Source organism: Periophthalmus magnuspinnatus, chromosome 18 (assembly GCF_009829125.3).
Source record: "Periophthalmus magnuspinnatus isolate fPerMag1 chromosome 18, fPerMag1.2.pri, whole genome shotgun sequence".
NCBI classification, from domain to species: domain Eukaryota; kingdom Metazoa; phylum Chordata; class Actinopteri; order Gobiiformes; family Gobiidae; genus Periophthalmus; species Periophthalmus magnuspinnatus.
The window spans coordinates 2,055,457-2,077,185 of NC_047143.1; the positions used below are offsets into that span (position 1 = coordinate 2,055,457).

Consider the following 21,729-nt stretch of genomic DNA (forward strand, 5'->3'; position numbering starts at 1 on the left):
TAATTTTCTTTGCACAACTGGGACATTTTTGGTTATTTTTTGGCTTTATGATCAGATTTAAGCCGTAAAAGTTTGAATTTATAACATCTATGGCTCATTACAGATGCAAACTAATGACTAAAGTGTTTAATTCTGCTGTTTTTCATGATATTTTTTTAATAATATTGTAGATTTAGAATAGTTTTTGTGGTTTAAATCTGCTGTTGTTGTTTTTTTGTTTTTTGTTGACAGTGGCGTAAATTAGTTTCCGTTTTATCGTTTATCGTCTATATTCACTTCTGCGATACGTCAAACTTCAAAAATGCGTTATCGTGACAGGCCTGGGTAAAACAAGATAAGAGAACTTTTATTTGTCCCAGAATGAAGAAAATTCCAGTGTTGCAACGTCAAGTTCAAGAAAAGCAGGAGAACAGGAGAAGAAGGTTAACTATGTAACTGTGGTTCTATGAATGAAGCGTCGAGTCCGGGGGTCAAAAGTGATGAGATAGAATGTTTAATCAATTTAGCCATTTAGAAAAAAAAGTGTAAATATTTTCCATTTCTGAAACAAAACGCAACTCCAGGAATGTTTTAATATACCGTTTTTTTCCGGAATATAAGTCGCTTTTTTTTCATAGTTTGTCCGGGGGTGCGACTTATACTCAGGTGCGATTTATACGTGAAATATGTTTGTTTTTTTTCTTAATTATTATGCACTTTTTGGCTGATGCGACTTATACTCCAGCGCGACTTATACTCCAAAAAATACGGTATATAAGTTTTGTTTCCCAATCCAAAAATCGACATAAAAACACGTCATGAAAGTCGAGCGCCGTCTTTCACGTCGAGTCCAATCACAGCGAGCGTCTGATGGTGATTTCTCGCAGACAGACTTAAAACTCTCTCTCTGATTGGCTCTCCCGTGAGCGATGGCCAATCAGAGCCGCTGTCCACGAACAAAACCCCGCCCGCCGCCCTGTCAGCCAGCGCTCTCAGCCAATCAGGGGCCTGCGCGAGGAAGAGCGACGGCTGTAGCCCCGCCTCTTTCAGATCGTCGACGTGAGTCAGGACGAGAAGCGAGTGTTTGAACCAGTCTGGACCAAAAAGGCTCTGAAAAGATGCAAAAATAGTGTGTCAGATGCCCTCCCGTCTTCCTTTATTCCTGTAGTCAATTGGTACCAAAATATGCATATTAAAGCCCTACTATGGAACATTTCAGACAATAAATAGGGCAGAAATGAAATACATGGTTTCATTAGGGTTTACTGCTCAAAACCTCATTAAAACAAACATGTATTCTTACTGTGTGCGGCCGTACCTCTCCACAGAACTGATTAGTAACTTTGTGAGCTCCAATCAAAAATGTTACGCAGTAGGGCTTTAATTAAAGACATTAAAACAGATGTAACATTGCTTTTCCGTCATCTCGTTTACCTCTGCTTCCCTCTCCAGTTGTGTTTCCTCGCCGATCAGATCCGCTCTCACCACCATCACGATCGCGTGCACGCCGTCGGGACAGAATGCGCGTACTTCCTGCGGGCGGGGCTTAGCGGGAGGCGTGTCTATCACCCGTAGCGACAGGTGTGACTCCGCCCCATTTCGTCGGAAGTACCGCGGGAAAGTCCGGGAGACGCGCTGCGGACGTGAGGTGACGGAGACTCCGCCGAAACCCGGACCTGAGCGGAAAACAGCACCACCTAGAAACGAGCACAGTATATATTTTATTAAAACTTTGATATTTAAAGCTGTACTGTGAAACTTTCCTAGTGGAGGGTCATCTTCTTGTTTCCATGGCGAGTTATAGCTTTGCCTGGAATGTTCCATAGTAAAAATGCAGGTTTTTCGAGGTTATTTTGGAGCAGTAAAAATGAATAAATGCCAAATAGATAAGTTTAATGCCATATTGCGGAACATTCCAGTCAATGGAACGACAATGACAAATATTTAACTGCGGAGAAAACAAAACAAAGCTGATCATTTTCCATAAAAACTCAACAGTTACGTCATATTAATTTACGATCACTGACCAATCAGAGCGTTCCCCACAGAGCTCCGCCCACTCTGCCGTCCGCCTAGCAACAGCACACTTAGCGCCAGTGTTTCCGTGCCGCCATCTTTGTTTACTTCAGAAACGACGGGTTTGGAGAGACTTCGGACAGACATCTGGATCAAAGACGCCGACGGTTCCTTCAAAATAAAATAAAAACAAATAAAATAAAAATATGGAGTAACAGGATGAAAGAAAACTATCGTCCAATCACAGCCTGCGATCTTTGTCTCTCAACCAATCAGCTCTCAAGTTACTCATGCAATAGTGAAACTTTACTGGAGACACAAAAATACATATAAACAGGTGTGTCAGATGCCCTTCCACGCTTTTGTTACTCTGCAGATCTAAATGGCGTGATGAAAATATGGACATGCACCGGGGGAGAGGAGCACCGGGGGAGAGGAGCACCGGGGGAGAGGAGGACCAGGGGAGAGGAGTACCACAGGGGAGAGGAGCACCGGGGGAGAGGAGCACCGGGGGAAAAGAGCACCGGGGGAGAGGAGCACCGGGGGAGAGAGAGGAGAACCAGGGGAGAGGAGCACCGGGGGAGAGGAGCACCGGGGGAGAGGAGGACCAGAGGAGAGGAGCACCAGGGGAGAGAGAGGAGCACCAGGGGAGAGAGAGGAGAACTAGGGGAGAGAGAGGAGAACCAGGGGAGAGAGAGGAGCACCGGGGGAGAGAGAGGAGCACCGGGGGAGAGGAGCACCGGGGGAGAGGAGCACCAGAGGAGAGGAGGACCAGGGGAGAGGAGGACCAGAGGAGAGGAGGACCAGGGGAGAGGAGGACCAGGGCACCCGCTCCGAAAGAGATGCTCTATAAATATGTTTACTGCCAAACAGTGGAACATTCGAGACAAAGTGATAGTATCTCCATGGAAACAGGAAAAACAGGAGAAGCAGGAGAAGCTGGTGACCGACCCCCATCTGAAAAGTTACATAGTGAACCTTTAATTGAATCTATTGAACTGTCCTGACATCTTCAAGTAACAAAGTTGATCTGTTCATGAAACTCTCTCGCTCATTATGTCCAACCTTAGTCCTACCTGAGTTTAACTTGAGTCCTACATGAGTCTTACCAGAGTCTTACCTGAGTTTTACCTGAGTCTTACCTGAGTCCTACCTGAGTCCTACCTGAGTCTTACCTGAGTCTTACCTGAGTCCTACCTGAGTCTTACCTGAGTCTTACCTGAGTCCTACCTGAGTCTTACCTGTGTCTTACCTGAGTTTTACCTGAGTCTTACCTGAGTCTTACCTGAGTCCTACCTGAGTCTTCCCTAGTCCTACCTGAGTTTTACCTGAGTCCTACATGAGTCTTACCAGAGTCTTACCTGAGTTTTACCTGAGTCTTACCTGAGTCCTACCTGAGTCTTACCTGAGTCCTACCTGAGTCTTACCTGAGTCTTACCTGAGTCCTACCTGAGTCTTACCTGAGTCCTACCTGAGTCCTACCTGAGTCTTACCTGAGTCCTACCTGAGTCTTACCTGAGTTTTACCTGAGTCTTACCTGAGTCTTACCTGAGTCTTACCTGAGTCCTACCTGAGTCCTACCTGAGTCTTACCTGAGTCTTACCTGAGTCCTACCTGAGTTTTACCTGAGTCTTACCTGAGTCTTACCTGAGTCCTACCTGAGTCTTCCCTAGTCCTACCTGAGTTTTACCTGAGTCCTACATGAGTCTTACTAGAGTCTTACCTGAGTTTTACCTGAGTCTTACCTGAGTCTTACCTGAGTCTTACCTGAGTCCTACCTGAGTCCTACCTGAGTCCTACCTGTGCAGGTGATGAAGCGGCGTCTGGACCCTGGCGTTCGTTTGTGCGTTGTGGACATTTACTTCGTGATGGGAGGAACACGTTAATGTGTAACCAGGTTTTTTCCCATGAGCCTTTGCTCCAGAGGCCACAGCTGTAAAAAAGTCACACAGATGATTAACGACTCGGAGTTAGAGATAAGAGGAAGAACAGAGGCTCGTTTCTGTTTCAGACGACATCACTTCCTACCATTTTTACTCACACTCAAATACTTTTTTACTCTTACTTAAGTAGTTTTACAGACCAATACTTTGTACTTCTACTTCAGAGATATTAATATAGTATAATATATTTTCAGTAGTAGAGCAGAACGAAGTACAAGTAGTAAAGTACTGTACTTAAGATCAAATTTGAGGTATCTGTACTTTTACTTGAGTACATTTGAGAGCAGTATCTGTACTTTATACTCCACTACATTTATGAGCAGAACTGAAAAGTAAAAGTGTTTTTATTAAAGTTTGTGACCTGCTGAAAAGGCTGAGGATTTATTTTTAACATGTTCAGAATTTGAGCAAAATAAAAATATACAAAAAATAAATAATAATAAAAAAATAAAAAAATAAAATGATTGATTCAGTTGTTTCTTTTGAACAAAATTTTGCTCCAATCTTTATCAAAATCACTACATCTGAAGCTTTATAACACTCAAAATACTTTAACTTTTTACTCTTTAAGTACACTTTTAAACAGGTACTTTAATACTTTTATTTGAGTAGATTTTTGTAAAAACACAGCGGAGCACTTCCCGTATCACCACTTGATGACATCACAAGGTGGAACAGAGTGTTTTCAGTTTGAGGGAAGAGCTCAGTCTAAATCTTTAGGGTTTGTTTGTGTTAAACTTGTGTGAATGAAACAAAACACAACTCCAGGTCTGTGTGTGACGAGGAAACAACAGAACAGACTCTTGTATATTGTATCTGCTGGAGCCACTAGGGGGCAGTACTCACATTGTAAATGGAGCTTAAGGCAAGAAGAAGAGCACCTACAAAAACGCTACTGTTGAATGAAAGAGCAAAACACAACATTACAATGACAAAACATTCATACATAATTTAAAAAAATATATGTGTGTGTGTGTGTGTGTGTGTGTGTGTGTGTGTGTGTGTAGGGGTGTGTGTGTATGTGGGTGTGTAGGGGGGTGTGTAGGGGTGTGTGGGGGTGGGTGTGGGTGTGTGTGTGTGTGTGTGTGTGTGTGTGTGTGTGTGTGTGTGTGTGTGTATGTTATAATTCTAATAAACCTGTTTGTATTTTAGTTGTGTTTTTTCAGTTGGCTTAAAGTATGAAGTCATTTAGATTCTACTGACCATAGACTGTTTATATAAATGGACAGAGCTAACCTGCTAGCCGCTATGCTCCAAACAGGAAGTGATCATGGAGCACTTCCTGTTCCGGCGACTCTGGCCCCAATTCACTTTCTACTAAAAAGCTGTCGCTAAGCTCCATGTGACGGCAGCTGTCAGACTCATTTTGGTCTTAAATGTTTGTGTTAACTCTCTCTACATGATCCTGGGTAAATTTTTATTTTATTTTTTATTTTTTTTTGTTGAGTTGTTTATTGTGAGGTTTTGTTTTGTTTTAGTTATTTTGAGGTTGTTGTTTTTTTGTTTGATTGTTTGTTTGTTTGTTTGTTTTTGTTTGGTTTTTTTAAAGTTATTTTGAGTTTTTGTTGTTTTTTTATTATTTTGAGTTGATTTAGTTTATGATTTGTTATATTGAGGGGTTTTTTTTTTTGGTTTTTTTTGAGGTTGTGTTATTTTGAGGGGTTTCTTTTTGTTATTTTGAATTTTTGTTTTTTTAGTTATTTTGAATACATTTTTTAGTTTATTTTCTTCATTTTTTGAGTTATTTTGAGCTTTTTTGTTATTTTGAGTTGATTTATTTTATGATTTGTTATATTGAGGGGTTTTTTTTTAGGTTGTGTTATTTTGAGTTTTTTTTTTAGTTATTTTGAATGTATACATTTTTTAGTTTATTATTAAATGTTCGTATTAATCCCTGGGTTTTTTATTTCACATTTTAATCCGTAAAATCAACATTTGCACATTAATCACAGACAAACTGCCTGGATGAGCTTCACTTGGAGCTGAACTTGTGGTCACTTCTTTACGTTTATGTTAATGACAGACTCCTGTTTTATCAAAGCGCCACACACAAAGTGCTAATATGCAAATGTGAAGTACAAAATAATTATACAAATACAGGATTCCTCAAAGTTGACATCAAAAGAGCGTTACCACGGCAACAAAAAGAGAAAGAGAATTCACCTTTTACATGCAAATGAGCACATGAAATACAACAGAACGGGGATTTGTATATTCTGTTCTTATTTGGGTGAGTAGAGTGAAAGTACTCGGCCTGGTGGAGGTGGAGAGGTTTAATGTCATACTGTGGAACATTTCAGATAAAACAATAACATCTCTATGGAAACATGTTTCAGAAAACTCCACCAGAAAACCTCACATAGTGGACGTTTAATGTGTAAATCAGTGTAAGATTAAGGTTAAATCAGACTCACTGAGCTTGAGTCTCTATGGTTCTCATCTCTGTGGATCATTTTGTTATAATTTACACTTTTTAAATCACAAAATTCAACGAAAAGCAGTTCATAAAAGAAATAAATCCGCTGACTTTTCCACACAGACACAGGAAGAACATGCAAACTCCACAGAGACATAGGGAGAACATGCAAACTCCACACAGACACAGGGAGAACACGCAAACTCCACAGAGACACAGGGAGAACACGCAAACTCCACAGAGACACAGGGAGAACACACAGAGACACAGGGAGAACACACAAACTCCTCTACACAGACATAGAGAGAACATACAAACTCCACACAGACACAGGAAGAACATGCAAACTCCACACAGACACAGGAAGAACACACAAACTCCACACAGACACAGGGAGAACACGCAAACTCCACAGAGACATAGGGAGAACATGCAAACTCCACACAGACACAGGGAGAACACGCAAACTCCACGCAGACATAGAGAGAACACGCAAACTCCACACAGACATAGAGAGAACACGCAAACTCCACACAGACACAGGAAGAACACGCAAACTCCACAGAGACACAGGGAGAACACGCAAACACCACACAGACACAGGGAGAACACGCAAACTTCACACAGACACAGGAAGAACACACAAACTCCACACAGACACAGGAAGAACACACAAACTCGACAGAGACACAGACAGAACACACAAACTCGACAGAGACACAGGGAGAACACGCAAACTCCTCCACACAGACACAGGGAGAACACATAAACTCCACAGAGACACAGGGAGAACATGCAAACTCCAGTCAGACACAGGGAGAACACACAAACTCCTCCACACAGACATAGAGAGAACACGCAAACTCCACACAGACACAGGAAGAACACGCAAACTCCACACAGACACAGGAAGAACACGCAAACTCCACACAGACACAGGAAGAACACGCAAACTCCACACAGACACAGGGAGAACATACAAACTCCACACAGGGAGAACATGCAAACTCCACACAGACACAGGAAGAACACAAAAACTCCTCACAGACACAGGGAGAACACACAAACTCCACACAGACACAGGAGGAACATGCAAACTCCAGTCAGACACAGGAAGAACACACAAACTCCACACAGACACAGGGAGAACACGCAAACTCCACACAGACACAGGAGGAACATGCAAACTCCAGTCAGACACAGGAAGAACACACAAACTCCACACAGACACAGGGAGAACACGCAAACTCCACACAGACACAGGAAGAACACGCAAACTCCACACAGACACAGGAAGAACACGCAAACTCCACACAGACACAGGGAGAACATACAAACTCCACACAGGGAGAACATGCAAACTCCACACAGACACAGGAAGAACACAAAAACTCCACACAGACACAGGGAGAACACACAAACTCCACACAGACACAGGGAGAACACGCAAACTCCACACAGACACAGGAAGAACACACAAACTCCACACAGACACAGGGAGAACACGCAAACTCCACACAGACACAGGAAGAACATGCAAACTCCAGTCAGACACAGGGAGAACACACAAACTCCACAAAGACACAGGGAGAACACACAAACTCCACACAGACACAGGGAGAACACACAAAACACACTTAAGCACTTAAAGGCCAAGGCGACCCAGAAATCAAACCCAAAACCTTGTTGCTGTGAGACATCGTGGCACTTCTGTTTGTTTTTTTTCCACCACATAAACATTTGAAACTGTGAGACATTCCTGATTTAATGAACGTTCAGCAGTTACCATGGCAACACAACGCACACATTAGCAAACACCGCCCAAAATGTTTTAACACAGTCTGCAAACTCAAGAACAAACAAAACAAAATGGATTTAAACACATTTTCAGGAGCCTGTGATCAATCCGAGCGTTTACAGTCCTGTTTAGGAGTTTGATTTTACACCAAAAATGAAAAACTGTTGGCTAACGCTAGCTAGCTTGTGACTGTAACGTTATTTGAGAGCGCACAACATCGGCTCTCCCAAACCGGCTCGTTGTCGTCAGATTTTATTAAAACAAAGCTCAGATTAAATTCTAACAAAGCCTCAGATATAGAAGTGCCTACAGTTAGCATCACACCCCCGGGCAATTTCGATGTCATTAGCTGTAAAGTATCACTCAATAGCTTATTCAGTGAACCCGGGTTTAACCGCGCTTCACGCTAACCCGACACTACGCTATAAACCTGAGAATCCGCGGCGACTTCCTGTTCTTTTCTTTGATCGTTAGCATCGCGGAGATACGATCAGGAAATGCGTCGCACCTGGGACACATCAGATGATTTCAAACCGGTTTGACGCGGATCTGGTTTTACTCCGGTTTCTGATCGTCTAGACGTCAAAGAGGAGCCGGTTTCAGTTAGTTTGAGAAAGCGGCGTAGCGAGAAGCTAATTAGCATCGGGCGCATGAGGACACACGGGCACGAGTTTCACGCCTTTGTTTGGGCTTGAAAAAAGGAAGAAACTTTTCCTGCTAAATGTTTGCTAATGTAACGTAACATGCTAATGCTAATGCTAATGCTAATACTATTTCAATCTACAGCTGGTCCGGTTTAGCACATCAAAACAAGCGTCGGTTTATCTGAAATAAAAAAGAATCGACAAAATCAAGTAAGAAATAAAAAATAAAAAGTGCACTACGTAACTGTTTCTACCTGCAGTTTCCATGGAGATGTTACTACATAGCTTGGAATATTTCACAGTATAATCATTAAACATTTCTATCTCCATGGAAATAAGCAGGTAACGAGACTGAGCCAAGTCATGGGTCAGATCTGTGGACAGGAGAGCCAAGTCGAGGTATTTCTGAGCTGTAAAAACACCTACATCAAAATAAATACAAAATATAGTAGGTAGATTGATTTAATGCTTTACTTTGGGATATTCTATGCAAACAAATAACAATTCTATGAAGACAAGCAGGTGGCAGAACCTCTACTAGAAAAGTTGCACAGTGTGGCTTTACAATGTGGTAACCTGCCTTGAAATAAAATGTGATGAAATAGTCACATTAGAAGCAGCGTCCTCAAGAAATGTCTACGGCCTAAAAAAAAAATAATAATACATAAATAAAAATAAATAAATAAATAAAAAATAAATACATAAATTACAAAAAATTAAATAAATAAATAAAAAATAAATAAAAATAATAAATAATAAATAAGTACATAAATAAAAATAAATACATAAATAAAAATACAAATAAATACATAAAAAATAATAAATAAATAAATAAAATAAATAAAAAACAGCAATAGCTCCAAGGGTGGGCCTCATGATCAGGAAAATATATATAAAAAAAATTTTTAAAAAAATGTATCTAATGTTCCAAAACAATACCAAAAATATTGCTGACTTCAAAAAATTTAAATTCTAGAGCATAATGGTGCTTGAGTTTGGGGAAAGGCTCAAATGGAGACTGGAAACATTTTTATACAGCACAACGAAACCAGGATGAGGTGGACTAAGTGTCTTGCTCAAGGACACAACAACAGCGTTCACCTGTGGGCGCTGGAATCGCACCAGCAACCTGCGCTCAACCGACGATGTTTACGTCGAGAGCGAGATTTGAACCGGCAACCTTTGGATTGGCAGCTCAAGGGGGAGGAAGAGAGAGGGAGTGTGGAGGGAAGGAGGGAGGGAGAGAGTGAGAGAATGAAGGAGGAAGAGAGGGAAAAACAACGAAAAGTTTGAGGGATTGAACGATGAGACGTAAATCGAAGCAGTGGGTCTTTTTATCAGTCGCTCAAGTTTGATCCATCGCAAAACAAAATTGGTTTATTCTTTATTCTTTACATTTTCTTTAAAAAAACGATTGTCCAATTGACCGAATTCAATTTTCTTTTGCGATGAACCAAAGTAGTCGACCTATATGTTTTCAAAAGGCAAAAAAAACTGTCAGATAAAGGCCCTGTCGCCATAACAACCTTTGAAACCTTTGATATATCGCTGAAGTAAATATAGACGACAAACGAAAACCCAAGAGCAGATTTAAACCACAAAAACGACCCAAAATCTACAATATTATTTTAAAAAATCATGAATAAACAGCAGAATGAAACACTTTAGTCGTCCGTTTGTGTCTGTAACGAGTCAAACAAGTTATTAATTCAAACTTTTACGACTTAAATCTCATCATAAAGCCAAAAAATAACCAAAAATGTTCCAGTAACGCAAAGAAAAAGTCGATAATTAGTCGTAATTATCGCCCGTCGCATAACATTACTCTTAGTGTTTGAAAACTCCATAAACTCCCAACGAAAATGACGCCCAAAACCAAGACTTTTCAAAGTAACAAAACTTTTATTTTTCATTTGTTTCATTCATTTCAAACACACAAACATCTTTAAACTGACATCCACACAACCACCGCACCAGAAAAACACGACTTTCACGACACCAGCGTCACGTTACTCACACAAAACACATTTTCGGTTTCTTTTTTGACGCTTTTTTTTTCAATTTCCATCTCTTTCTCTGATTCTTTTTCTGTTAATTCAACTTTTTAGCATTTAGCAAAGCCTCCGTGGACCCATAGACTGTATAAAGAAGTGGACTAAGGCGTTCAGCTTCAGTCGAATGAAGCTAATCGAGGCTAGCAGTTATAGCGGCTAATCTGGAGCCGAGTTTCGTGTTTGGAATTACGTCCGCGAGTATCATAGCAACCAAAGAGCCAATCAGGAGCGAGGCTGTTGAAGGTAACGCCCCTTGACACCTGCATCCCTGGTTTAGCATTTTAGCAACGCTGTCAGTCAAACCTGTTGCTAACGCTAGCTGGAGCGACTTTGGCGAAAGACGGCAGCTCATGTTCATATTTTGATTTACAGACACAATAACAGAATAAAAACCAAAATAAAAACCCCACGAATTGGAGCTAAAGTCGATGGAGCTGAATTTCGCTCACGCTCACTTCCTGTTTGGAACGCGGCGGCGGCTAGCAGGTTAGCTATGTCCATTTATATATACAGTCTATGCTTGGACCTGCCATCGCTTCTTAAAATCACTTCAAAGTCTTGTCCCGTTCAGTCGTTCACTCTCTTTGACAAACGTGAAGTCTCGTTTTAGCCACAGTCGAAGAAGACGTCGCTCTGGAGGCGGACAGCAGCGACGTGTGCGGCGACGAGTGCCTCGTAGAAGCGGAAAACGACGACGCTAGCTTGGAGTTGGCCGCCACAGCTGCTAACAGAGAGCTAGCGGGTTGCGTTTTGGCGTCTTTTAGCGTGCGACAGGTTAGCCCGTTGCCGCATGAACATCGTTGGAAGAGTTCGAGACCGTGCGTTCCTTTGCGTCGCTGTTTGGTGCAGACTTGACCTTCTCGTAAAACTGGTTTGCAGATTCGGGTCCAAAAATGGCGAGCGCAGCAGAGTCCGTCAGAGCAGTCGGTCGAGCGTAAGCAGGGGTCGCCGACTTGACCTGGAAACAGACGAAGAAGAAGAAGAACTTTAGTAAACGAGCATAAGAAAACATGATTACTAGTTTCTGGCGAGAACAAGTCGAAGTTTAACCGAGATGGAGCAGGTAAAACGTGGATTATTTAGCGTTCGGCGTTTTTTACGATCAAGAAGTTTTGTCTTTCATCCAGACGCCATTTTAAATCGATGGACCTGCGTTGAAATATTGGGATTTTTTACAACTCGATCGCAAAAACCAGTCGAGTCCAGATGATCAACGATGAACCCATTACGTTTTGAAGATCGTTATATCGCTACAGAGAAATATCGCGATAAACGATAGCATTGAAACTACTATTGAAATCTAACAAAAATACACAAAATCGCCCCAAAATATACCGTTTCAGCTTTAATATGCACGAATGATTGAAGGATTACGTCTCATCGCAGAATAATGGAACTAAAATCAGCAAAACTTTGAAATTGAAGACATAATTTGTACAATAATTGAAAAAAAAAGGTGGTTTTTCGTGAAACTTGGTCAAAAAACACAATAAACCCAAAGATATATACTTATTATTTTAAATGTTTTGCCGACTGAAACGATCGCAAGAGTCAGTTTCCTTTTGCAGTTGGTCCCAGAGCATTTGAACGTTTGTTTTGAAAGAGCCAACTAGTCACGATGATCACGATATTGACTTAACGTTCAGCACTTAACACATGGAACGATCAGTGTTTATCGTTGGTTCATTTTCTTAACACTCGTGGGAACATTTTGGTTGTTTTTCTGTTGTACGATGAGATTTTGAGCTGTAGAAACGAGATTTGAGATAAAAAAGACGCTTCGGCAATGGTTTTTCTGAAGCCAGGTGCGTTGAAGAAGCCACGCGAAACGCTAATCGAAAAGACACTCCTGCTTCTGTCTGTCGATCTTGCAAAAAGTGAGTTTATTTAGAGTCAAGCTGCAACGTTTCAACGACTACACCTTCATCGGGAAAACGTTATTACGAACTTTTACGGCTCGTTATGGACACAAACCGACTACTTAAGAGTTTTCTTCTGTTATTTATTCACTGCAGTTCATATTTTTAACAATTTTGTAGATTTAAAATAGTTTGTGGAGCTAATTCGGCCTTAGGTTTGGTTTCAGTATCATCGTTTATCGTCTGTATTTACTTCAGCAACATCTCGCGCTTCAAAATGTGTCAGCAAAACTAAACAAACGGTTATAAATGATCAGATTTGAGATTTGTGGATTCCTCTTTTGGATATTTGTCATAAAAATCAAAGACACAGCAGCTGTTAAGATTAAAGCTAGCAACGTAATTAGCTAAAAATGCTAAATCCGTACTTTAGCTAGCGGTTTTCCTTCGCGCGGTCGCATTTGTACAGTCCTAGTTTAGGTTATTGTCTCTCGCTTCATTTTAACGATTCCAAAGCTTGATATTTACAGAATTCCTCACCTTTCCCAGCGCTCCCCTTCATGTCTCCTCTTCCTCGTCGCCTCCAGGATTTTTTGGAGGCCAGTGAGCTCATGCCGCCATCCGAGTCGGGAATTCTCTGGGATACGTAACTGTCTGCGTTTGCCACACAGATATCTGCGAAGAAATAAAACCAAGATTAATAAAACTGAGCTGGAAAACGTAAAAGTAGTTGATAAAACGCCACAAAACTGAATTGGATTTGTTGAAAATGGTGGAACTTTTATAACGGCAAAAAAAAAAAAAAAAAATGGTGGAATTATGTATTATTATTTTAGATTTGTGCTGTGCAGAATAACTTTGGTCAGATCTAAATATTCCAGAGTACTCACTGTTGCTGCAGTGGTTGCCGGGGCAGCACATCCCGTCCCTATGGCAACGGCGTTTCCGGCGGCGACAGCTGTGGCACCGTGAGTGAGCGCCACCTTTGGGCGAAGAGTGACAGTAGCTCCCCTCCCGACACTCCAGGTCACTCATGCACTGGTACATCTGAGGATTTAAAAGGAAATATTTTAATTAACAATAATAATAATAAAAAAAAAAAATTGCAGTAAAAATAATAATAAAAATTGTAGTAGTAGAAATAATAATAATGATGATGATAATAATAATAATAATAATAATAATAATAGTAATAATAATAATAATAATAATAATAATAATAAATGTACTAATAATAATAATAAAAATTGTAGTAATAATAAAACAAATTTTAGTGATAATAATAAAAATTGTAGCGACGAAGATGATGATAATAATAATAATAATAATAATAAATGTACTAATAATAATAAATGTACTAATACTAATAATAATAATAATAATACTAAAAATTTTAGTAGTAATAATAATAATAATACAAATTGTCATAATAATAATACAAATTTTAGTGATAATAATAAAAATTGTAGTGACAAAGATAATAATAATAATAATAATAATAATAATAATAATAATAATAATAATAATAATAATAATAATAATAATAGTAATAACAATAATAAAATGTTATTTCTAGACGCTCAGGTTGCCTTACAATATTAAACAAATCCAACTTAAATCCAGTAAAATCATTAATTTAAAGGGGCAGCTCTGCTCTGGACGTGTGAATAGTTTTGAGTTTGGATTTGGACTGTGGGGCGGGTCGTTGATGTGATTGTGTTATTATAATGCACATTGTACTGTCGGCCTGAGTGTGTACTTCCTCACATGTCACATCAAAACTGGGACTAAACCAGGAATAATCCAGGACTAGAACTGGACCAAACCAACTCAACATCAGGAACAAACTGTGCACAAACCAAGACCAAAGCATCAAGAGTAAGAAGTGTGAACGTCTGTGACTAAAGGACGTTTCAGGGGATGTGCAGACTCAAAATGAGAAAATAAAAGCCTCTAGTTTAACCAAAAAGTCAATGTTTTGTTGCTAAATGTGTAGAAACTGTCAGAGGAAATACAAGATATTTATGTAGAAATGTCAAATGAACCATCTCTGAGGACTAAACCAGGACTAAACCAGGACTAAACCAGGACTAAACCAGGACTGAACCAGGACTAAACCAGGACTAAACCAGGACTAAACCAGAACTAAACCAGAACTAAACCAGGACTAAACCAGGACTAAACCAGGACTAAACCAGGACTGAACCAGGACTAAACCAGGACTAAACCAGGACTAAACCAGGACTAAACCAGGACTGAACCTGTGACTGAAAGGTTTTTATTTTGCATTTTTCTTTTTTAATGTTAATTTTATGATAATTACTTGATTATTTATGTTTTGTTTCATTGTTTTGTGATTTTAATGTCTTTCTTATTCTGTAAAACATCTTGAATTACTTTGTGTACGAACTGTGCTGTACAAATAAACTTGTTTTGCCTAAAAAACTGTCTTTTATAAGAGTTTAATCATGTTTCTAGCTGTGGTGGATGCAGTACTCAGTTGTGTTACTTAAGTAAAAGTACAGATACAAGGGTAAAAATTTCCTCAAGTAAAAGTTCAAATGATTTGAAATAAACCATTTTATTGAGTCTTACCGTGAAGTCCAGGCTCGGCTCCCAGATGCTCCGGTTCACGGGTAAAACGAAGCTGTCCCGGAGGATGATGGTCCGGATGGAGTTCAGTTTGGCGCGCGCCTCAGCCACAAGAGAAGCGACGGACAAGAGCAGGAGACACAGAGCCAGGAGCGTGATCTGCAGCTGCATGACTGGAAAAGACAAAGATTATGAGCAAAAAAGCACGAGGCGAATCCAAAAGATGAACTCCTACTGCGAAAAATAATGCAATAATTGATTTGAGTTTGGCTTAAATTGCGTAAAAGTGCATTTGGAGCCTTTTTTCACTTGTAATCTAAGCTAAATACTTCTTTCCTGTGTTTTTAAACCCCTCTTAGGCAAATATGTAAGTTAATTTGACAGATTTTGCAGCCCTAAAGTGTCATTATGCGTAAAGAACAAGTGTTGTCTGCGTTGTTATAAGGCGCAAATCGGACTGCGTAACGAAAACAGCAAATTCTGCAGTAAAATCAGTTCTAAACAAGCTTAATATTATTCTTTTGTTATAAAACTTTTCTTACCTATTCTTGAGGCAGTGTAGTTGAATTCGGCGGTGATAAATGTTCCGTAGTAAAGTAAAAAATCCGTGTTTTCAGAGTTGAGTGGCCGTTACGCACCGTGTCTGCTCGTGGACTGCGTGTAAACAGCGGGTTACACTTTTATAAGACACGAGGGGTAGAGTGCACGCCCCCTGCACGCGGACACGCACCTGGCCCTTCACCTGTCCACGCGCGCCATCGATACCTGAGCCCCCGCCCCCTCCTCCCCCCCGCGCGCGCCATTCACACGCGCACAGGACCGAAACGCGCAGGACCGGCCCGGATCAGGACAAGAACAAGAACAAGTGTTTTATCAGGAGTTCAGTGAGGAACAAGAAGCAGAGATGGACAAAGTACTCCATTACAGAAGGAAAAAGTATCAAAAAGTACAAGTACAGAAGGAAAAAGTATCAAAAAGTACAAGTACATAAGGAAAAATATCAAAAAGTAAAAGTACAGAAGGAAAAAGTGTCAAGAAATATAAGTACAGAAGGAAAAAGTATCAAAAAGTAAAAGTACAGAAGGAAAAAGTGTCAAAAAGTATAAGTACAGAAGGAAAAAGTGTCAAAAAGTATAAGTACAGAAGGAAAAAGTATCAAAAAGTAAAAGTACATAAAGAAAAAGTATCAAAAAGTAAAAGTACAGAAGGAAAAAATGTCAAAAAGTAAAAGTACAGAAGGAAAAAGTATCAAAAAGTACAAGTACAGAAGGAAAAAGTATCAAAAAGTAAAAGTACAGAAGGAAAAAGTGTCAAAAAGTAAAAGTATAGAAGGAAAAAGTATCAAAAAGTACAAGTACAGAAGGAAAAAGTATCAAAAAGTAAAAGTACAGAAGGAAAAAGTGTCAAAAAGTAAAAGTACAGAAGGAAAAAGTATCAAAAAGTAGAAGTACAGAAGGAAAAAGTATCAAAAAGTAAAAGTACAGAAGGAAAAAGTATCAAAAAGGAAAAATGCAGAAGGAAAAAGTATCGAAAAGTAAAAGTACAGAAGGAAAAAAATGTCAAAAAGTAAAAGTACAGAAGGAAAAAGCATCAAAAAGTAAAAGTACAGAAGGAAAAAGCATCAAAAAGTAAAAGTACAGAAGGAAAAAGTATCAAAAAGTAAAAGTACAGAAGGAAAAAGTATCAAAAAGTAGAAGTACAGAAGGAAAAAGTATCAAAAAGTAAAAGTACAGAAGGAAAAAGTATCAAAAAGGAAAAATGCAGAAGGAAAAAGTATTGAAAAGTAAAAGTACAGAAGGAAAAAAATGTCAAAAAGTAAAAGTACAGAAGGAAAAAGTATCAAAGAGTACAAGTATCACATGGAAAAAACAGCTTAAGTAAAAGTACCTGTATAAAAATGTACTTAAAGAGTAAAAACATACTGATCACATGATCGTTCTGGGACGATGTGATTGGTCCTGAACCGTCACAAAAGAATCTCAGGCCAAAACAAAACCAACATTTGCAGTACTCACATACTTTGACTCGAGTAACTTGGTACTTTTCAGAGTACTTTTCCAGTAGCATACTTTCACTCCTACTTGAGTCATATTCATATTGCAGTAACAGTACTCTTACTGGAGTAAAAGTTATGTTTCCTCTTCCCTCTGTGAGTCTAAAGCAGGAGTGTCAATCATGTGGCCCGGGGGCTGGATTCGGCCCGTCTACAGACTTGATTTGTAACAAAAATTTTAATTTGTATTTATTTATTTATGAACCTTAATAAAACAAAGCTGCGCTCAAAGCCGCACAAACACTTAAGTGACATTTGTAAAGTGGCAGCTGCTCAGGACGTGACGCCTGATACTGACGCACTTGAGCTAAAAGACGCCACGTTTATGGATCAAAAACAAAACGACTAAATCCTGTAAAATAAAAAGGTAAAATGCTGATGATTTTAGGTCTGGATCTTTTTTTTTTTTTTTTTCTATGTGCAGAATGTTGAGTTCACATCATTTCTGTATTAATCTGCACATGCTCTGATCAAATCTACATGTTGTTTTGTTTTGTTGACAGTTTCAGGTTCTTAATATTTTATAAAGGAACATTTCTCTTCAGTACAAATATTTGACATGTTTCTCTGCACAAATGTTTTTACTCATTGATATTTCTGAGTATTTATGCTGTGAGTTTTCTGGTCCTGGAGACAAATGAAGTCGTATGTGGCCCCCAGTCTGGGCCCCCAGTCTGGGCCCCAGTCTGGGCCCCAGTCTGGGCCCCAGACCACAGTGAGTCTGACGCCCCTCGTCTAAAGTGACTGAGTTTTATGTAACAAGATTAAATTATTTCATCTTCTGTGTTTCTGGCTCCTTCAGATTTTATTTGTCTGAAAATATCACAGTTTGTTCAGTTTTTCATAGTTTGTCCAAATTCACCTCAAATTATAAATGAGATGTTATGTCCCCGCAGGTACTCTTTAAGTTACTCTTTAAGTTACTCTTTAAGTTACTCTTTAAGTTACTATTCAAGTTACTCTTTAAGTTACTCTTTAAGTTACTCTTTAAGTTACTCTTTAAGTTACTATTCAAGTTACTCTTTAAGTCACTCTTTAAGTTACTCTTTAAGTTACTCTTCAAGTTACTCTTTAAGTTACTCTTCAAGTTACTCTTTAAGTTACTCTTTAAGTTACTCTTTAAGTTACTCTTTAAGTTACTCTTCAAGTTACTCTTTAAGTTACTCTTTAAGTTACTATTCAAGTTACTCTTTAAGTTACTCTTTAAGTTACTCTTTAAGTTACTCTTTAAGTTACTCTTCAAGTTACTCTTTAAGTTACTCTTTAAGTTACTCTTCAAGTTACTCTTTAAGTTACTCTTCAAGTTACTCTTTAAGTTACTCTTTAAGTTACTATTCAAGTTACTCTTCAAGTTACTCTTTAAGTTACTCTTTAAGTTACTATTCAAGTTACTCTTTAAGTTACTCTTTAAGTTACTAGTACTTATTTACTTGAGTCATTTCCTGGCCCACTTCTTTGTACTTCTACTTGAGTAAATACTTCAGTATATCTGTCCCTGAGGATCAGTTTTATTGTTGATGTAAATGAAGTACAACGAGACCAAAACCAGCCCCTCGTTAAAGAGCCGTCAGTGAAGTACAGGCTCGTTATGAGGAATACTACAGTAACGATGATGCTACTACTGCTAGTACTACGACTACTACGACTACTACTACGACTACTACTACTGCTACTACTACCATTACTGCATTAATGAAGTCAGACTTGTGCTGATGTTATTTCCTCCTCAAAAACAGACCTGGAGTTGTGTTTTGTTTAGTCTGTTACTTCTCCAAACCTCAAAACGCTCTGTTCCACCTTGTGATGTCATCAAGTGGGAGTTTTCAAGTGAACTCCTCCTTTTCCCTTTAGTTCAGTTGTAGATTGTCAGTTATTCCAGGACTGAAATGATCCAGATGATTCTATAAATGAAGGTGTGTGGAGTTTAAAAACACAGAGGAGCACTTCCTGTATCACATGATGACATCACAAGGTGGAACAGAGTGTTACATGGACAGAGAGAGAGAGAGAGATGAGAGAGGGAGAGTGGTGAATAGTGAGAAAAGAGAGGAGGGAGGAATGGGGTTATATAGAAAAATAGAGAGAAAGAAATAGCGAGAGAGAAAGGAGGGAAAGAGAGAGAGAGGAGGGAGAGATGGTGGTGACAGAGAGAGAGAAGGAGAGAAAGAAGAAGAGAGAGAAGGAGAGAGAGATGGTGGTGACATAGAGAGAGAAAGAGGGAGAGGGAGAGAAAGGGGGGAGGGAAGGGGTGACATAGAGGCAGAGAGAGAGAGAAGAGAGACAAGAAGAGAGATAAGAAGAAGGAGAAGGAGAGAGAAAAGAAGAGAGAAAAGCAGAGAGAGCAAGATTGAGAGAAAAGAGGGAGAGATGGTGGTGACATAGAGAGAGAAAGAGAGAGAGAGCAAGAGAGAGAGAAAGGATGGAGGAAGGGAAGGGTGACATAGAGAGAGAGGCAGAGAGAGAGAAGAAGAGGGAGAAGGAGAGAGAAAAGAAGAGAGGGCAGAAGAGACAGAAGAAGAGAGAGAAGGAGAGAGAGCAAGAAAGAGAAAGGAGGGAGAGATGGTGGTGAAATAGAGAGAGAGAGAGAGAGTGGAGCGAGGGAGGGAGAGAGAAAGAAAGAGAGCAAGAGAGAGAGAGAAAGAGGGAGAGATGGTGGTGACATAGAGAGAGAGAGAGAGAGAGAGAGAGAGAGAGAGAGAGAGAGAGAGAGGAGATGCATTTTCACTGGGAGTGGGGTCGCCCTTCCACAGACCTGACTTAGTGGAAGTTTCCATGTTCCAACTCCTTTTACCTTTAGTTCAGTTTAAATGATCCAGATGATTCTATAAATGAAGGTGTGTGGAGTTTAAAAACACAGTGGAGCACTTCCTGTATCACATGATGACATCACAAGGTGGAACAGAGTGTTTTCAGCCTAAATCTGCAGTTTGTTTGTGTTAAACATGTGAAACAGAACACACTCCAGGTCTGTGTGTGACGAGGAAACAGAAACAGCGTCGTGTGATTCTTTAGATTCAAATCCGTGCGGTGAAAGTGCTGGTTCACGGCCCTCGCGGCGTCCGAGTATGTGGGACACGGCGTCATGACTTCCTCGCGGCGGCGTCCTCTCGGGCGTGGGCCACATAAAGAGGATAAGTTTCACACGCGGCTTTAAAGTACGACCTGCAGCCAGTGACATCACCGCGCAAACAGGAAGTGAAACCCGATCCAACATGGCTGCCGCGGTGAGAACGCAGAGTCAAGGTGATCGCGTGACACGGCGGGAAACGAGACGGACGGAGCGAACCGGATTACAGGGCCGATATATCGAACCGATATTTGGGCTTTTTAATGAGGAGTTTATCGAACGTGAATGTATAACAGTGAGGAACTTAAGTAAAAGTACAGATGCAGAGGTAAAAAATACTCAAGTAAAAGTATCAAAAAGTAAAAGTATCACATGGAAAAAATGACTTAAGTAAAAGTACAAAAGGAAAATGAATCAAAAAGTAAAAGTACAAAAGTAAAAAGTATCAAAAAGTAAAAGTATCACACAGAAAAATGAATTTAAGTAAAAGTACAGAAGGAAAAAGTAAAAGAACAGAAGGAAAAAAAATCAACTTAAGTAAAAGTACAGAAATGAAAAGTATCAAAAAGTAAAAGTATCACACGGAAAAATGGACTGAAGTAAAAGTATCTGTTTAAAAATGTACTTAAAGACTAAAAAGTTAAAGTATTTTGTGCAGATTTTGATCCAGTGAAGCTTCAAGTAAAAAGTATCCACAGTGAAATGTACTCAAGTAAAGTACATTATTAAAGTACATAAAAAAATTGACTTAAATAAAAGTATTTAAGTACTTGTTTAATAAAAATATACATATACTGTACATATTTTGGCCACAGTAACAACACAAATCAATTTATTAATTTTTCTCAAACGATAATAAAAATACTTTTACTTTTCAGTTCTGTTCAAAAATGTAGTGGAGTAAAAAGTACAGAAAACAGAAAAAATGTATACTTAAGTCTAGTACTTTAGTATTTGTACTTCTGTGATGTTTTGCTCAATTTTCTTGATGAAGTACTTCACTGTGATACTTCAGTAGATACACATACTGAGGCAAAAAGTTACTCTAGTAAAAGTAACAGTATCACGTGAAAAACTCTACTTAAGTAAAAGTATTTAAGTACCTGTTTAATATGTACTTTGAGAATAAAAAGTAAAAGTATTTCAGTGTTAAATTAAGTGATATTGATTAAAAATGACGTTTTTTTTTAATTTTCTTATGAATTTTGTGTTTTTATTTTTGTTTTGTTTGGACTCGAAAACTTTATTCAGGATGTTTCCACGAACACGGTAAAAATATCCCCTCAAATCATACGAAAAGTACTTTTA

General features: G+C 39.2%; 2 protein-coding genes across 2 annotated transcripts; both read right to left on the reverse strand.

Moving 5' to 3' along the window:
* Nucleotides 1-205: 205 nt before the first annotated feature.
* On the reverse strand, nucleotides 206-3,857 carry LOC117386471 (GTPase IMAP family member GIMD1-like). The gene is made up of 4 exons (XM_033983831.2): nucleotides 3,796-3,857; nucleotides 2,007-2,166; nucleotides 1,414-1,676; nucleotides 206-1,089 (listed from the first exon to the last, which is right to left on the reverse strand). Exons 2-4 carry the CDS (start codon nucleotides 2,140-2,142, stop codon nucleotides 796-798), a joined length of 693 nt encoding a protein of 230 aa, XP_033839722.1. The 5' UTR covers nucleotides 2,143-2,166; nucleotides 3,796-3,857; the 3' UTR covers nucleotides 206-795.
* A 7,568-nt stretch (nucleotides 3,858-11,425) lies between these two features.
* LOC117386641 (dickkopf-related protein 2-like) lies at nucleotides 11,426-20,128 on the reverse strand. The gene is made up of 5 exons (XM_033984052.1): nucleotides 20,107-20,128; nucleotides 15,305-15,474; nucleotides 13,600-13,756; nucleotides 13,250-13,384; nucleotides 11,426-11,808 (listed from the first exon to the last, which is right to left on the reverse strand). Exons 1-5 carry the CDS (start codon nucleotides 20,126-20,128, stop codon nucleotides 11,426-11,428), a joined length of 867 nt encoding a protein of 288 aa, XP_033839943.1.
* Nucleotides 20,129-21,729: the final 1,601 nt, after the last annotated feature.

Bases quoted from the DNA above. Each gene is read 5' to 3' on its own strand.
- LOC117386471 (XM_033983831.2), bottom strand. From the start codon at position 2,142: ATGTCTGTCCGAAGTCTCTCCAAACCCGTCGTTTCTGAAGTAAACAAA. The intron at 1,677-2,006 runs GTCAGTGATCGT...GCTCGTTTCTAG, and splicing joins TGTGGGGAACGCTCTGATTG to GTGGTGCTGTTTTCCGCTCA. The intron at 1,090-1,413 runs GTAAACGAGATG...GCATCTTTTCAG, and splicing joins AACTGGAGAGGGAAGCAGAG to AGCCTTTTTGGTCCAGACTG.
- LOC117386641 (XM_033984052.1), bottom strand. From the start codon at position 20,128: ATGGAAACTTCCACTAAGTCAG. The intron at 13,757-15,304 runs GTAAGACTCAAT...TTAAATCCTCAG, and splicing joins AGCCGAGCCTGGACTTCACG to ATGTACCAGTGCATGAGTGA. The intron at 13,385-13,599 runs GTGAGTACTCTG...ATTTCTTCGCAG, and splicing joins CGGCAACCACTGCAGCAACA to ATATCTGTGTGGCAAACGCA.